Source organism: Pezoporus wallicus, unplaced genomic scaffold (genome assembly GCF_028554395.1).
Source record: "Pezoporus wallicus isolate ANWC-B61680 ecotype Strahan unplaced genomic scaffold, APGP_CSIRO_Pwel_v1 contig_13838, whole genome shotgun sequence".
Lineage (NCBI taxonomy): Eukaryota > Metazoa > Chordata > Aves > Psittaciformes > Psittacidae > Pezoporus > Pezoporus wallicus.
Genome location: NW_026640113.1, coordinates 328,304 through 346,552, shown reverse-complemented (window position 1 = coordinate 346,552; position 18,249 = coordinate 328,304). Strand labels below are relative to the sequence as shown.

Below are 18,249 nucleotides of genomic sequence, written 5' to 3'. Positions count from 1 at the left end.
CAGATAACTTACTTGTAGTGAAATAAATACCATCTCCCATTCGTCATCCCAGAGCTGTGCTATGGATGACATGGTCACCACGGTAGTTATCAAGGTTGTCACCAGGCCAATCTGCAACAAATGAGAGTATTTACACATCCTGCAGCCTATCATTATCATCTCATAATAAAATCTAATAGTAAAATAAAACCTAATAATAATAAAATGTCTAAAACCAACTAGCCTTAAGACCCACAAGGAAAGAGGTCAGGCTTGTGTGCTGTCCCAGCATAACCTCCCCTTTTCCACCACTGGAGCTGTAACACTGGGCTGAACAGTCCCAGGAGGACACAGTTCATGGATGGTCCCTTACTCTGGCCAGTAGTATGGAAAGATCAGGTGATTTCCTTTGACAACGAGCTGGGTCAAAACCAGCTTAAATAGAGATTGGGTTCTGCTGGGCAACTTGAGGAGGTGGTCACAGACTCTCTTGCCCCTGTTACAGCAGTCCCTGATGCACGAGGGCTATGGGAGGTTGGTGGACTTTGCTCAGCTTGACTGCCCAACACTTCTGTTCAGACATAGAGCTTGAGCACACCCAGCACAAGGAACACTGCGCATCAGTAAAGGGTGATCATATGAGTTAAGCAAGGCTGTGCATCTCCATCACTAAATCGTCTAGAGATGGTTCAAGCACGGCTTTGTGAATGGATGTGGCTTCACCTGCATCTGTGCAGACAGCATCCAAGCCATGTTGACAGAGGAGTTACAACAGGTATTGTGGCTTAAGAAGAGGTGATGGGTGAGACAGTGGCTGAACCGAGATGGCAAACCCAGCCTATCAGCCTCCCTCTCCTTCCACATGGAAGCACACAGAGCCTGAGCAAAGCAGTCAAAAAGAAAATGTCATCCCCGTTTTGAAGGTAAAAAGTTCAAGCTGTCAAGAGCTGCCATCGAAATAACTCCAGCTGTAAAGACCCAAAATCTGGGCTGTCTATCAAGAAACAGTTCACCGTCTGGTATCTCAGTCTCTACTGTTCCACACACCTCCTGGATTCAAAGGACGCTGCTGCTCTATGCCTCTGTCTCATGTAGTGTCTAGATCCCAAATCTGTGTGGGAGACTTGGGCAGAACAGGCTGGCTGACACACAGCAATGAACTGATCAGCTAGGATGCATAGGACATCTCTACATCAATTTCAGACTGGGTTAATACCTTTGGCAAGCAAATAAACCCCCCACCCCCATCCCGAACATCTACAGAAATCACTTTTGTACATGAGGATAGGAATTCTCTTTCTAGTTTAGCATCAGTTCATACCTGCTGTTCCTTTCCTAAATGCCCATATCTGAAGCGGGGCTATAGGGATGCTGGGCATGGACTCTTCATCAGGGACTGTAGTGACAGGACAAGGGGTGGTGGGTTAAAACTGAAACAGGGGAAGTTTAGATTGGATCTAAGGAAGAAGTTCTTTACTGTGAGGGTGCTGAGGCACTGGAATGGGTTGTGCAGGGTGGTTGTGAATGCTCCATCCCTGGCAGTGTTCAAGGCCACGTTGGACAGAGCCTTGGGTGCCATGGTTTAGTGTGAGGTGTCCCTGCCCATGGCAGGGGGGTTGGAACTGGATGATCCTAAGGTCTTTTCCAACCCAAACCATTCTATGATTCTATAAGCAAACTTGCCAACAGCAAAAGAGGTGTCCAAAGGACAGCAGTAGCTTGCTCTGAGCCTACAGCTTCTGGGGAATATGAACAAAGCACATGGGGCAGCAGAAGGGTCCAAGAGAGCAACTGCAATGGGTAGGAGAGGATCCCCGAGCTAAGAGGCTGCATTCAAGACACCTTCTGACCCTATTCTTCCCCTCTACTCACGATATCCCCCTTGCAGTTGCGATCCAGCTCTGGGGCAGCAGCACAAGAGGGATGTGGAGCTGATGGAGCGAGGCCAGAGGCAGCAATGCAGATGCCAGATCATAAAGGACCAGCACACAACCTGTATTGAATCTACTTTTGGTCCATTTTATATCCCCCTAAAGCTGAACTCCAAATTCAGCAGCAAGAAAAGACTTTGCCTACCAGATTTCTTCAGTACAGCCCTAATTCCCCTTGATATCACTGCCCTGTGAGGCACAGAGGTGTCAGGACAGAAGTGTCTCCATTCCATCATTTCCTCCTCCCATCAGCTCCTATTTATTGCTTTTATTTTCGCTTGTGTTTCTCCACCTTGGTTTACAATCCTCAGCTCTTTTTTTCAGGATTCTAGGAGAAAGCTGGGAGGAATTGTGTGGTTTGCACATACCAGCCTTTCCCACAGGCTTTATGCTATATTTGAAGGTAATTCAGCACAGTTGCAGGGAAGAATATTAACTTATTCCAGTTTCTCATCTCAACCTCTTTAGAAAGCAGAGGGAAATGTGGGGAAGGGAAGAGAGAGCTGCGATGAAAGTGGACTTATTTGGAAGAAGGGAAGGAAAGGTGGGTTTCTGCAGGCAAGAACTAACTGATCTCCACCAACACATTCCTCTTCGGGACTTACTCATCCAAACCCACCCGCCACCTGGAGCGTGTCTGAAAAATACCACTTCTCCCAATGAGGAAACATATGTCGGGCTCAAGAACCAGCAATTTCTTCTCCAGACAGTCCCTGCTCCCTCTCTGCACTCCCTCCTCCAGAGGAAGCACAATTCCTATTGTTTCTAGGCAAAAGAAAGGAGCGGGTGGGGATGTCGGTGCTCTCCCTGTGCCTGTGTACTGGATAGAGCTGGTACATCTGTTCAGGCTCTGATCCTGCAAGACCTTGTCATGTGCAGAACAAGCAGTTTCAGGAGGAGCTGTGTAATCAGCACATTCAGGACTGGTCCCTTAATTACCTCTTATAGCAGACTGCCAGTTACAATGGAATGCTGCCAAGCCGTTTTCTTTGGCACCGTGTCTCCCTGCAGCTTGCTACATACCCTTCCTCTCCCTTTCTGCGCTCCTAACAGCAGATCTGCATCCTAGAATGGTTTGGGTTGGAAAGGACCTTAAGATCATCCAGTTCCACCCCCCCGCCATGGGCAGGGACACCTCACAGCAATGCTTTTCAAGCTGCTTTACACACAAATCAGGACCATGGGTTCCACCAAACCACAACCTGCACGTTGCACAGCCCCAGTTTAAACACCTTCTTCTTCTCCCAAGGCTTTTCCACTCAGTTCCTCCAAGCACAACCTCAACAGCTTCACATCTGGTCAGCCCCTCATCCAGGGCTGAGCTCAGCACAGAAAGGAGCACCAGAGAGGTTCAGAATGGAGAACCACGCCGAGCTGAGACTAAGGTCAGGCTGACCTGATGACTCAGTGTGTATCCATCTCCAAAAGCAGCCCTCTGTCTGTCAGCAGGGACCCCAAAGCACTTCACCAAAGTCTTTGACTGATCCAACTGTGCAATTTGCTTTGAGATGAGGACACATGAACCAAAGACATCTACAATATATGCTCTTCTCAAGACCATGACAGTGAGTGCCACATACTCCTGAGACTCCTGTTTTATAGAGCTCCCACTCACTTCCAAGCTGAAAAGAGCTCATTTACCTTGTGAAGCCAGTGCAGGTTCATTTGCTGTCCCACAGCTATGTGACATAGCGCTAGTATCTGGAAGGAAGAAACCAAGAGTCAGACATAGGCACATCAGAACCTTCAAGGGTTTGAACATGTAGGAACATATCAGCATCCATAAAGATAACCCAACAGGCCAGGACAGAAAGCAGGGCTAGCACAAGGATGGCTGAGAAGACACCATCTAGCTCAGCTGTACAAAGAGATCCTTTACAAAACCAAGGATGTGGAGGGAAACACTTAGACCTCCAAGAGGCAGGGATTTGGGACGCTGGTCCATGGGTCCACAGGGAGCAGTGCCTGAATGGGGCCAGGTACCAGCATGGTACTTGAACGGACATCACCACAAAGATCAGTGCCTACATGGGGCCGGGTACCAGGATGCTGCCTGCATGGACATCACCTGGGAGGTCCCAGCACCCTCTGGATGCTGGGATGAGGGGAAACAACTTGCACTCGTGACTGGCAGACACCAGAGTGGAAACTGGGCCATACTAAGGGGAACAAGAGATGTATTTCTCCTCAGGCCAACTGTACCACTGGTATGAGGGTCTCTGTCTTTGCTCCTGATCATCTGAGGTCAAGGTGTGTATTTTTCACTTTCCATTGATTTTAGGCAACTTAAAGCAAAGAGAGGAGGAGAAATCACTTCTGAAAGGAAAATTGCTCAAGGTGGAGAGTTGGACAGAGAAGTTTGTGTGCGTTTAACAACAAGGACCCAGTTCTCTAGGAAACATTTCCTTCTACTCACCAATAACACTGTAATGTAAGTAAAGCCAGCAGCAGTTGTCACAAGTATTGGAATGGACCAGTCACTCCAATATCCCATTCGGTTATATAAAAACCTGAAAGAGGAATGTGAAGGACAGGTTAAGAAGAGATTTAACACCACAGCAACTTCACCAGGGTTTAGGTAAACCTTTAGAAAATGGGTCTTTTTGCTCCCACTCTACAGAGGAGAAATAGGCAGCAAAAAGCTTAAGTCACTCTGAAATAAAAGCCAGGGTTTGTGCTTTGATTCCTCATGGTAAATTAACTCTGCAAAGAGGAATTGGACAAATCTGTCAAAACACAGCAACAAGGATATGTTGGTAAAAGGAAAAACCACCATGAAACAACAATAAAACCTCCACACGGAATCAAGGCTTGAGTTTTCCCACAAATATTCCCTACAAACAAGAGGAAAAATAACCCCATGCACGGCCTAAACAATAGGTCCAACACTGTCCCATGTGCTTTTAGACTAATAAATACAATATAGAGATGGTGGCAAGGGCAGGGGAGGAAAGTTAATATTGCTGTGCAAAGCTGTGCTGTATCATCAAGGTGAGAGCTCTTTGTAGCGGGACAAAGTGATGGAAGAAATTGGTCCTCTTGGACTTATTGGAGATGGTGTTTCTTATTCCAGTGGGCTGTAGAGAAGGTCCACGGGGCTTGTTGGAGGAAATGCATCTTCTTCATAGAATCAGCCAGGATGGAAAAGCCCTTTAAGCTCATCCAGTCCAACCATTCCCAGCACTGCCAAGGCCACCACTGCCCCATGGCACTGAGGCCTCGTCTCCATGGGGTGTGAGGTGACTGCAGCCCTGCCCTGGGCAGCCTGTTCCAATGCCTGAGCACCCTCTGGGGCAGGAATTGTTCCTCAGCTCCATCTAAACCTGCCTGGTGCAGCTGAGGCCGTTTCCTCTTGTCCCATCCCTTGTTCCTTGGGAGCAGAGCCCAGCCCCTCCTGGCTCCATCCTCCTCTCAGGCACTTGTAGGGAGGTCACATCTTCAATTGACCAAAGGGTTCATCTGCCCATCCTGAAGGATGCTTGTGGGGGTTTTTGGCTCAGTGGGTTCCCTTCTCTTGGTCCTTGTGTTTACCTTAAAGCTTTAAGTAAGACATGGACCATTCAATGGATCTGTGGACCAACCTCAGCAAGAGGTAGCAGCCATGTCCTGATGCACTGGACAGTCAGAGCAGGAACTTAGGCCCAGTTAAAGCAATACCAAAGCATAGACGACATCCTACAGGTGTATCTCCACAGCATGTACCTCCAAAACAGCTTCTTTGGTTCCTCTAGGCCATCCCTCCCCAGTGAATTCCCCAGGTTCCCTGCACACAGGTAAGAACAGTTGCCACCTCAAAGCTTAGCAGCAGCAAACCATAGAAGCCAAGTGCTTTTCCTATAGCTTGGTGGTCACAGCACTGCTTTATGAACAGAGAAACCCACATTCACTCCCCACCTTAGCTTTTGGGATCGCAAGGCTCTTCCCCCACCAACTCTTCAACCCACAAGCAAAGAAATAGGCTTCATCCTCCTGCTAAAGGGGTTTTTTCTTCCCTCCTGTCCTCTATTTATCTTCCCCACTCTCAGCTACCAGGTTTCCCAACCCTATATTCAGAAGGCAGGTTCAGCTCAGCATCCTGCCTCTCATTATTTCCTTGAAGCCAATGGGCAGTAAAAGCTTTATGAACAGGAGCACCAGGTATCACAGCAGCAACACTGTCCTTTGTGCCTAGCACTGGGTCTCAAATGTCAGATCTGCATGTGAATAGCAATACGCTTCCCAGTAAAACTGTTCTGGAGATGGATTAAAAAGACATTAAAGCACATTAGAGCAAAGCAAGATGCAGGAGACTCAGTCAAATACCTTCCCTGGCCAGAAATGCAGAAGGACACCCAGGCCCCACCACACCAGGAGAGAGGCAGCCAAACCCAAAAACCTTTATTGCAACTTCTTAGAGTTCAAGCCTGACCTGGATTAAACTTTTTTCCACTGGATTTTTAGAGAAAACATCACTGGCTTGACTTGAATTTGGTTAACTTCATCTCCATGCTAATCCTCTTGTACAGCAAGGGCAGGATGGCTACAGGGTGGATGATGCAGCAGGACTGGTTGGGATGGAACGGACCTTAAAACTCCTCCAGTCCCAACCCCTGCCACAGGCAGGGACCCCTTCCACTAGAGCAGCTTGCTCCAAGCCCCTGTGTCCAACCTGGCCTTGAACACTGCCAGGGATGGGGCAGCCACAGCTTCTCTGGGCACCCTGTGCCAGCGCCTCAGCACCCTCACAGTAAATGTGGGGCTCAGGTCCCACTGGCCTTCCTCAACCCCACTCATCAGTGAGGGGTCATGAACAGACCAAGGTGAGCACCCAGGGTTTTCATTGCCTTTCTTTGGTTACAATAGATTAATGCTGTGTGTGAGCATATTGAAGACTCAACCTCCACCCCACTACTCAAATCCAGCATCATTCATCAGCCACAAACTCTGGCCTGGCAACTGCTCCATCTACTCTGTCCAAGAGTAATGCTCTCACATAGCACCTACAGAGCAAATCCGTGGGTCCAAAGGTGGCCATTATCCAGGTTCTGCTTAGGGACTCAAAGAGCCATAATAAAAGGGATCTGGAGGGATTCAGACATGCTATAACTAAACAAGAGGGAAGAAAGAGAAGAGGGTTCCTCTGAAGTCTTTGCTTATGACACCACTAAAAGCTTCCTTAGCTCAACTTCAGTACACTTAAGTTTTTGCTCTGATGTCCCTTCAAGCGGCCCTCTGATGTGTCAGGTCTTCACTTGATGTGGAAATGACTGCTTTAAAACGCTGTTTCCATGGCAGTTATGAAGCACATGAGCCTTCTCCGTGACTAAGGAACAAGGTATTTGCTACACAGACTTGTATTTGTAGTCCTGTTCCAGAGGGAACACAGCCAGGTTCCCAAACGCAGCATCTCCATTAATCCCTCCATCTCCCCACATCCTCCATTAACCAATGCTGAGCTTCCTGTTGCAGTACATCACTTGCACACTGGAGAGCTGAAGTACAATGCAATTAAATGCAGACATCAAAAAGATGAGGCAGTGAATTAAAAAAAAGAAGATATTTACCTAAATTTCAGAGCCACAAGAACCTCTTTGCATGTTCAGCTTCACAGGGAAAGGTTAAAGCCTGCAGCAATACATGCCAGGCTATAATTTTCCTTGTCTTTGTAAAGCCCATTTCAATCGCAGAATATTCCCTTAAGTCTTTACAAGTTGGAAGGCCAAATCTCCATCTTTATGTAGCTAAATCACTGCCACAGTTTAATTAGGCCAAATTGGTTTTATAGGGATAGGTACATCCACTGTTGGACACCGAACCTGCTGCCTGAATCACAGGCAGCAATTGCTGTGCTCAGTTGTAGGGTTGGAACTGGATGATCTTAAGGCCCCTTCCAACCCAAACCAGTCTGGGATTCTGTGATTTCAAAGCCCAAATACCTCCTGCATCCAGACCAGACCTGCACATCTCCTCCTACTCTGGCGTGAGTATTTGGGAACGCAAACCTTTGCATCACTGCAGCTGCAATGCCCAGTCACAGCATCCCCACATGATTTTATTTAGCCCTCTCTCCACTTTAAGCTCAGACAGATTTGGCTTTGCACTGGAGTGGACTAGAAGCATTCACATCTTTACTGTTGGTATAAACTGGAAGAGAAAGAAGTTCCAAAATGCCCTTTAAAATAAGGGTTTTTTCCTTCTAGTCTTACAAATAACCAAGAGCAATGGTGATGGCTTCAGTTCTAAGAGTGTGGGTCTGAGCAAAGAGGAAAACCACACTCCTAGGAGAAGCCAGCTCACATCATTGAGTTGGTGAACACTGAGTTGGTGAACACCCTCCCTCCCACAACATCAGCATCTAAAGCATGTGATGTATTTAAGGGATCAACTACCCACTGCGGTGCAAACCACAGTTTACACGCTATAGCCCACAAGAGGATGATGTCAGGGCAGTCTGGTTAGAAGAGAGCCCAAGGTACTGTCAAAGTGGTTTAAAGATGCTGCCGAGACAGTGAAAGGGAGGATCATTTCCAGCACTGGAGGGAGCTGGTAACAGCCGAACTGCCCAGCACATCCCTCTGGAAAGCTCGTTTTCAGCTCCTTCCAACTTTGCCAAGTTTTCCACACCCATGTCTGCTTGAGGCTGAGCTTTTTGCCATTTATGTTCTGCAGAAAGTTGCAGCCAAATTGCTCAGGATCCTCCCAAAACAGCAGGCCAGAGAAAGAAACAAACTGAACGCAACCAAATGCTTCGACGTGATTCCAGCCCCAACTTTGGTTTCTTATGGAAGATGATCTTAAGGTCCTTTCCAACCCAAGCCATTCTATGATTCTATCAGTGAAGATAAGCAATAGATGCTCTCCTGCAGACTCACTTCCTACCTCACTTTCCCTTACTGTCATTAACAACTCCATCTGAAAGACTCAAATGCATCCAAGGCAATGTCAAACAACTCTTAAAGGAGTCTGATGGCAGCCAAAATTGTTAAGGGCTTGCTCCTCTGCAATGGGGAAGCTCTACTCACCAGTTGATTTCATTGTAGTCATTGTGAACCTCCCACCAGAAGTAAAACCAAACCAGGGTCAGGAAGAAGGATGAGGTGAGGATGAGGAACCAGAGCCGCTCCCACTGTGGATAGAAAGAGAAATGAGCATTAATACTGGCCCATTGCAGGGACAGTGCCCCCATATTGTCCAACATTCCATCTAGAAGCTGTGGAGGTTGGATGGAGTTAACTAGGTATTTCCAAGGGTAGATTTGGGACCTTTTTCAGCTGGGGGAGTTAGGAGATGCCACCCTGGTCCCCAGCCCTGGACAAAGAGGTCCATTATGTAGATCCACGTTATGTAGCGCCAGTTCAGCATTTCTCCAGCTCTTTAGGCACGTGCAATGAGGGAACATTTTGGATACAGAGCTGGGTTTTTTTGGCTTGTTTGTGTTTGGGGTATTTTATAGGCAATTGTTGAATTAACTTTTCCATTCACATGTGAGAGGTGCAACTTGACATCTTACTCTCAGCCTAAATGACCGAGTAGCTATCAAACGGCAAAGTCTACATAGCAGGTTATGGATGCTGCTACTACACACACATATACAAACCCTTCCTTACTCCTTCCCTAGGGCACTCAGATCCTGCAAAGCCAACCACCCATCCACAACATTCATCCATTCCCACCACCACCACATATACAAGTGTTTTCCAGGAGGAGAGACCACAGCAGCATTGCTTAATGGAGATTTACACCACCATTCAGCTCGGATGCATGTTCCAAATAATACTCTACACACAGAGAGGAAAAAACATACAGTCAGTGACCTAATCCAAAAGCATGACTGAAATCCCAAAACACAAAGACATCCATGAAGAGAACAGTGCTGCAAACTCTCCCTAAGCAGCCCCATTTCCATGTTCTACTTGTTGGTTTTACTCTGCAGGCATTCAATAGGCCACACATGTTTCTGTTCCCAACCAGCATCCAGTCTGATTGGAACAAACCACTGAAACACATCCTTTATGGAAAATATGAAGCTTCTCTTCCCAGAATGAGCAAGAAGGGATGAAAACTGACAAAGTGAATGAGTAACTCCACTACTATAATTTCCTTCCAGACCCCGAGCACAACATTAATCTCTTCGGAAAATGCCCTTTTCTCTACTCTCATGGCTTTTCAATTATGCAGAACAACATAACCAATGCAAACACTGCTTTGGTGATATATGAAATACTACTAGTTTTTGCCTTCCTTTTCCATCTTAAGGGCTGAAGCTATTTACTTAACTGTATATTGACTGTTTTCCATCATGCATCACCCTGGATACCTATCTTGTGATACAGCTCTTCCTTGGATGCTCTGTTTTATAAGAAGTGCCAAGAGAAAAAAAAGAAAGCAATAAAAAGGCTTGGAATTATTTCATTTTTGTTGTGCCAAAAGTGATGTCTTCTGCTAGAAATTCCCAATTCTTGGCTGGGGCTGTGGTTAAAACATCTTTTTCAACTCAGCTCAAGTTTATAAGCCAACTTCTATCAAACCTCCATACCAGCTCCATCCCATGAGGGTCTTCATGTTCCAGATAAATGGGAAAAAAGGGACCAGAAGGAGGTAAAATGGGAATTGCACAGGGCAACAACTAGGTGCATTCAAAACCACATGGCCAAACTGCTCTGCCATACTTGCAAAAACTATACTCTCTCCACCCTATCCATAGATCTGCACCTATGCGCACAAGTGACCAGCAGGTCAGAGGAGGTGATTCTACCCCTCTACTCTGCTCTGGTGAGACCCCACTTGCAGCACTGGGTGCAGTTCTGGGGTCCTCGACATAAAGAGGACATGGAGCTGTTGGAACAAGTCCAGAGGAGCCCATGAGGATGAGCAGGGGCTGGAGCAGCTCCTGTATGGAGCCAGGCTGAGAACACTGGGGCTGTTGAGCCTGGAGAAGAGAAGCTGCGTGGAGACCTCAGAGCAGCTTCCAGTGTGTGAAGGGGGATACAAGGATGCTGGAGAGGGACTCTTCATCAGGGACTGCAGTGATAGGACAAGGGGTGATGGGTTCAAACTGAAACAGGGGAAGTTCAGGTTGGAGATAAGGCAGAAGCTCCTCCCTGTGAGGGTGCTGAGGCGCTGGCCCAGGGTGCCCAGAGAAGCTGTGGCTGCCCCATCCCTGGCAGTGTTCAAGGCCAGGTTGGACACAGGGGCTTGGAGCAAGCTGCTCCAGTGGAAGGGGTCCCTGCCCATGGCAGGGGCTGGAGCTGGAGGAGCTTTAAGGTCCCTTCCATCCCAAACCAGTTTGGGATGTTACAATTCTCTAAGTAACCTCCTGGAAGGAAAGCGCTGTGGTTGGAATGCGGAGTTTCCCCAGAACCCCCACCTTTGGTAGCAGGATGCCATCTACAGCACCTATGTTACCTCCAACCAACACTAGCTTTCCCCAGTCCCAAATCCAACAGCAAGGCTGCAACATCTCTCCACGACGAACCTCCTCCACGACGAACCTCCTCCACATCAACCACCAGTGCACAGCCGAGCCAACCCTTTGCAACCCAGGAGTTCCAGATTATAATCCACCCATGGAACATCTGGATTATATAAACACCCCAACCTAAAACCACTCACACCTTCACTCCCTCCCACCAAAATTCCCCAGGAAGAAGCAATTCCTAACCCTTTCAGCAGATTATGACTATTTTCTCCTGGTGCCTTCCAGTCTATGGTTCTCCAAGCTTTCAAACCTCACTTTCCCCTATTGTTAGTTGGTTTTTTGTCTCCCCATTTGGGTCTAACACCTTGCACGGATCAGCAACACTGCTGAATCAGTTAACTGGACAGGTTTTGCAAGGCGAGTGAGGTTTCAAGCATCTCAAATGCTGGACCAATATTGCTGTATAAAACATAGTAATCCTCCAGCTTTTTAAAGGTCATTATGGGATAAACTTGGCCAGTTTTCATGCACTGGATGACAGTGATTTGATAAGCCAAGGGAAAACATTTCAGAACATGTTTGGGCTTTATGTTTCATATATCTATTTTTTTGTGTGTGTTTTCTCCTTCATTTACATGCAAGTAGCAGAGCCTGTGTCAAAGCTCTCCAAAAGCTATTTTAGGTCTCTCCTTGATGCTGCACTTGCCAGATATATTTGCCTGGCTGATTTTGTGTAAACCCAGTCCAATCCCTTAAGGGTTGGCATACTTCAGTGAGGTCAAGAATAGGGAACATCTTCCCAGCACCACTGATGCTATTCAGCACAGACTGAGCCCGAATCCGAACCTACATCAACCTGACCTACGTATACAACATATTGGATGTAGCCTGTCTCCTCTACAACCTCCCTCCAACCACCCCTCATCAGAAGAGCTTTAGAGACCCCTGCTTCACAAGCTTCCATATGCTTTAAAGCAAGGTGAAATCTGCACCATTCAACAGCTTCGAGCCTCTACTGCTAAAAGCGGAGTCATCCTGATCACTCAATCACAGCTTCAAGCAGGAGGTGCCACCTCACCTATGGAAGCTCAAGCAGAACCACTAGAAGGTTTGAAGGTGCTTGCAGAAGACGTCCATATTCAGCTCCATGAGGTTTGATAGGAATGTCAGCACTGAGATTTTGGCACTTCTAGAAAACCTTCCCTCCTTCTCTTTCAGTTTATCCCTCTTCACACCAGGATATGACGGATGTGCTCACTAGTTACCACTTACTTGCACTAAGCTTAAACATGCTCAGCTCACACTGCACTCAGTGTTGTCATGCAAATGAACCTGACCAAGTACAGGTATTAGCACCTTCATTCCTACCAGGATGTAATTTGGAAGTAGCTTCATGTTTTGTCCTGTTTTCTATACTCTGGTTCACACCACTAAAGGGCTTTGGGTGAAGCAAAACCAGATGTGCTCCAGGAGTGAACTCAGTGTACATCAACTACCAATGGGCACTCCAGACTGGAGCGAATCCTAAATGACTACACCACCACCTCCAAAACGTTGGGAACTAGGTGGTTTTCAGGTCCTTTCCAACCCTAACTACTCTACGGACATCAGGACTTCAGCACCAACTATCTCCCTCCACAAACCTCTTCTCTTGGGCCATACCACTTGCTAATGAAGACACAGCCATGTCTTAAAGAATGGTATTAAATGGTGTTAACCTCATTGTATCAACACTTAACTTTAAATGAAAATCAATAAATGAAGAGTCACCTTTATCCTTCAGCTAAATGTCTACAGAGGACAAGCTCTATGCACTCAGTTAACCTCAGAAAGAGCTAACTGGTGCATGCATGAAGCCTTTGCGGAGCACACTCAATGAGATGGCCACAGCCCAAAGAAGAATGGAGAGAATATCAACTAAAGTAAGAAAAAAGTGATCTTGAAATGAGAATATTTAAAAGGATCAGGCACAAGCTGAAGTTTTTTGGGCTGCAGAAGAGCTACCAAAACCAGGCATCTTACATGTACCACTGTGCTTGTGACCTCAGGTGTGGTGTGGGGCCACTTCTAGCAATGGAAATATGATTTCTTATTCCAAGATTATATAAAGACTTAATCAGAAGAGCCCCAAAAGGAAGCAAATGAAGACTGAGACCTGTCGCCAAGTTTCAGTTTGTCAGCGATTTCTTGATGCATTAAAATCACAGGATCCGTAAAAAATAAGAATTAAAAAGAATCAACATTTCAGCCACATTTTCCACCACTTTTGTGCATTCCCAATTCCCACCTGTGGGAGCATAACCAATTCTCAAAGTAAGGGATAATGGCAAAAAAACCCACCCCAAATTAAAGGAATTTACCACACAACGACCCAGTTTGTGACTCATTGTGAAGGTGGCTCATGCGTTTTACCTGCTTTTGTGATGCAGGTTTTAATCTGACCTCTTTGAAACAGCCACAAAAGTCACATCACAGAGCACAGATGAGATTTCCCTATCTGGGGATTAGTTTTGGACCAGCATCTTTAGCTGCAACTCCCCAACCCAGATGGAGGTCGTAGCATTATTTACAACCTGGTACTGGTAGCAGGAGAGCAGAGGCTTAGGAGGATTATTTTCTTTCCTGTAGGATCTGCAGGAGGGATTATGGAGTTCGTTCACATGCACATTGCCACCTACAAGGGCTATTTCATAGAATCGCAGCATGGTTTGTGTTGAAAGGGACCTTAAAGCTCCTCCAGCTCCAACCCCTGCCATGGGCAGGGACCCCTTCCACTAGAACAGCTTGCTCCAAGCCCCTGTGTCCAACCTGCCCTTGAACACTGCCAGGTCGACATCTCTTTGTACAATAGCATTTGTAAACCAAAGAAGTTCTTTAACCACCAAATCCATTGCTTTAAATAGGTTCCTTTAGAGGAGGTTCTCTGGCTGTCACTAGAAAATCAAACCTCTGCCAAAACCAGCCACACACAGAGCTAATGCACATTTGCCTGCTCCAGTCATTCCCTGTTGAATTATGGGGTGAACTCAACTCGATGCTGTGCCGTTCTAAAGAAGCCAGAACCATGTCCATTTGATGATTTACCTGAGTCCTTATCAAGCCCAGGATCATCAATTGCCCATTATCTTCCCAAAAAGCAGATCAGCACAGCATCAGGATGTAAACAGAGTGTGATTTGCACATAGAGCTGAGAAAGAGCATTTAAGCTCTTAAAGTCAAGATTGCCCAGGGTTCGACACCACTGATCAGAAGTGGCTATCACTACATTCACACATGGCCCTGGTCATGAGGTTTAAGCATTGTTATAATTAAGATGGGTCTATCAGTATGTCCCAAGCCCTGTCTGGGGCATGGATGCAAACCAAAAGGATACAACATGTGAGACTACATTAAATTGCTTATTTCCTAACATAGATACTCCCAAAAGCCACTGAAACGCTGGTCAATGAGCTAAGCTGCCCCTCTTACTCTTTCTTTGCACCCAGCTGGAGGAGGAGGCTGCATTTCCAGAAGGGGCAGAGCACTGTTGGCTCAAGGGCTGCTCCATTCAAGCCAAGGCTGGAGCCAGCTCATTTCCTGGCAGCCTGCAGATGGGTGAAGCAGAGCATAAACATTTTGCTCCACAGACATCGCTGGAGTCACCCCAGTCAACCCTAGCCCTGAAATGCCCTCCTCCACCTACGGTGGTTGCTGAGATCTGTCAGCTCATCCCAAGCTAACAGCAGGGTTTGCATCCTTGAGATGCTTCTACACCTTCTGGCCTTGGGATACAACTGCAAGACCCCCCCTAAAGCAAACCCACCACCTCCAGCATCCTCCCTGGCAACCTGAAGCAACGTCAAGCTTCAAAGTGAACTGGAAAGAGAGAAGCCTGCTTTGAACTGCGACTGGGTAAGAGGAAATGCCAGCACTGCACAGATTAGAGCTCCATTCCTACCCGGATTAGCTCATAGCAAACAACGCTCCAGCAATCAGTCAACGTGGGTGAAGTGGGGTCCTTTCCAACTCATGCATCCCTAGAAGCTTTCCGAGGAAGGAAATCAAATGCCAATGCTGCAACGTTGCTGCAAGCTCACTCCAGTTTATACCAGTAGAGCTAATCATGGCAGCCCACAGATGGAAACAGATGGGTTTTACAGTCCCCCTTTTGATTCCCATCCAACTGTGGGGATAGTGCCAACGTTCACATCAAACCCTCTGTGGCATTTGGTCCCCAAGGCAGCTGAAACCACAGCGAGCAAAATATCACCCCAAGGGCCTTAAATATAGAGGTGAGGATGTGGTTGATTGGAAATGGAGATGCATTAAAAAAAAAGCAGGTTTCTTTTCCTGATTAAAATATGTTCTCCTTTAAAGGGTAAAAGCCAGAAAACAGGAACAACTTCACACTAAGCCACCACTAAGACCAGCCAGAGGGAACAACCTACTGTTTCATGGAAGAAGTTTAAGTCAGATGAGTGGAGCAAGTGGGGTACCATGACCTTTTTCACAGTGCCCCATGAAAGCCCTCCAGAGAGCATAAGGGGGCTTAAAAGAAGACAAGAACAAACATATATTCACAACCTGAGTGAGTTTCCTTTTTGGGTTCATGTGAGACCCCCACTTGCAGCACTGTGTGCAGTTCTGGGGTCCTCAACATCAGAAGGACACAGAGCTGTTGGAGGGAGTCCAGAGGAGGCCACGAGGATGCTCAGGGGCTGGAGCAGCTCCTGTATGGAGCCAGGCTGAGAACATTGGGGCTGTTGAGCCTGGAGAAGAGAAGCTGCGTGGAGACCTCAGAGCAGCTTCCAGTGTGTGAAGGGGGCTGCAAGGATGCTGGGGGGGGACTCTTCATTAGGGACTGGAGTGATAGCACAAGGGGTGATGGGCTCCAACTGAAACAGGGGAAGTTCAGGTTAGATTTAAGGGTGAAGTCCTTCCCTATGAGGGTGCTGAGGCGCTGGCACAGGGTGCCCAGAGAAGCTGTGGCTGCCCCATCCCTGGCAGTGTTCAAGGCCTTGGTCAACATGGTCTAGTGTGAGGTGTCCCTGCCCATGCAGGGGGTTGGAACTGAATGTTCTTAAGGTCCTTTCCAACCCAAATCACTCTGGGATTCTATGGTTATGGGTACACCTTGGTCTTTTAGTAACAGAAGACATTTCTTCGAAAGAGGAACTTGAACTTTGACAGTTTTTAACTCAAACAGTTAAAAAGAAGACAAAGAAAAAAACTACACAACTATTGATTCCCTTCAGACTCAAAGCTTCCTTAGCCCAGAGGGATTTACATCAAGAAACACCACAAAGAGAAGCCCAAAACCCTCAACCACAGAGCAAGGGGGAAAAATAGCTTTTCACCACAGACCACGATGTGAAGACCCAACCTTCATTTGAAGAGCAAAGACAAGAAAGACAGGTAGCATTTGCTCCCCACCGGAAAGGCAGCGTGACAGTGGGGAGGCTGAAGGGCAAAAGATCAGAGGAGCCACTGAAATCAATAGAAAAACTCCAGCTCTCTTCCCTGCACTCTGGCTTTGAACCAAGAAACCTTTTATTGCTTGATTCATTATTTCAGAACAGCGGATAAACCAAGCTCCCTTCAATTTGGTTTTCCTCAATTCTGTTAACTTCTATATTACGGTGCACCAGGGAATCACTCGGCATTAAATGTTATTGGTAGACTGGACTCCCCCCTTGTCTCGTTGCTACTTCGAGCAGAACCAAGGTTTATTCTGCCAAAACTGTTCAGAGATCCTCTTCTTCAGGCTGAGAGAGCTGGGCTGGGTGAGCCTGGAGAAGAGAAGGCTCCTGAAGGGGAGACCTGAGAGCAGCTCCAGTGCCTGAAGGGGCTGCAGGAAAGCTGGAGAGGGGCTTGGGACAAGGGATGTAGGGACAGGCCAAGGGGAATGGCTTGAACCTGCCAGAGGGGAGACTGAGATGAGCTCTTAGGCAGAAGCTCTTCCCTGGGAGGGTGCTGAGGCGCTGGCACAGGGTGCCCAGAGAAGCTGTGGCTGCCCCATCCCTGGCAGTGTTCAAGGCCAGGTTGGACACAGGGGCTTGGAGCAAGCTGCTCCAGTGGAAGGGGTCCCTGCCCATGGAAGGGTTGGAGCTGGAGGAGCTTTAAGGCCCCTTCAAAGCAAACCAGTCTGGGATTCCTCCTTTCAAACACCCGTACTTTCAACGTCTTAAACCAGTCAGCTTTCCAGATCCAAAACCTGAGTGCTCTACAGTCCCATGCCTAGAACAAGCCATAAAAACATCTGACTCACTTCTCCACATTAACACCAAACTGTAATGAAAATTGGGCAGAATAATCCAACCTAACAAGCTAGTTAAAACTGGTTCTCCATTTCACCCCCTGATGGGATCTGTGCTCTGGTCAGAGGTTTCTGAGATCAGAGACATTAAGCCTATTTCTTAGGACTAGTTACTGAAAAAACACAGCTGGAAATCACCCCTCACTATTAAAACCAGGAACTGTATTTATCCATAGCTACCCTGGCCAAGAATATTATCTACACATACATCTAAGGCTACAGTGGTCTCCGTGTACACTCAACCAGAGGCTTGCTCCAAACAAAGGTTTGGATTTAATGACCTAAATTTGCTTTGGAGGAAGCTGTTCCTCTTTTCGGCTATATAAAGAGCCTCTGAAGCCATCTTCTCACTTTCAACACCTTCCACTAGACAGTGTGAATATCTCCTCACCATCCACCCCATGGGTCTCTTGCTGTCAACATCAGTAGAAACATGTTCCACCTCCAGCCCCCATGATTTTCACAGTAACTCGGTGTACAAGGGGTGTTAACAACCTCAACTTCCACTCTGCTCCCTCCAGCATCTCTGCAAGTACCACCACTCAAACCAGGACCACAGCATGCCGTGTAAGGTGGGCAATGTGCCTCCTGGAGAACCTCTCCCAAGCATAGCTTGTGTTCCCCAGCTAGAAATAAAGGAGCAATTG

General features: G+C 47.2%; 1 protein-coding gene across 6 annotated transcripts in view; it reads right to left on the bottom strand.

Moving 5' to 3' along the window:
* The window catches only part of GDPD5 (glycerophosphodiester phosphodiesterase domain containing 5), a 163,211-nt gene that overhangs the window by 37,409 nt on the left and 107,553 nt on the right, over window positions 1–18,249 (bottom strand). For all 6 annotated transcript variants that reach the window (XM_057417395.1, XM_057417396.1, XM_057417394.1 and 3 more), the window contains exons 3-6: window positions 8,912–9,015; window positions 4,327–4,420; window positions 3,552–3,611; window positions 13–111 (exon numbers count right to left, since the gene is read on the bottom strand). In XM_057417395.1, the coding sequence (XP_057273378.1) occupies window positions 13–111; window positions 3,552–3,611; window positions 4,327–4,420; window positions 8,912–9,015 (357 nt within the window). The remainder of the gene's footprint in view (window positions 1–12; window positions 112–3,551; window positions 3,612–4,326; window positions 4,421–8,911; window positions 9,016–18,249) is intronic.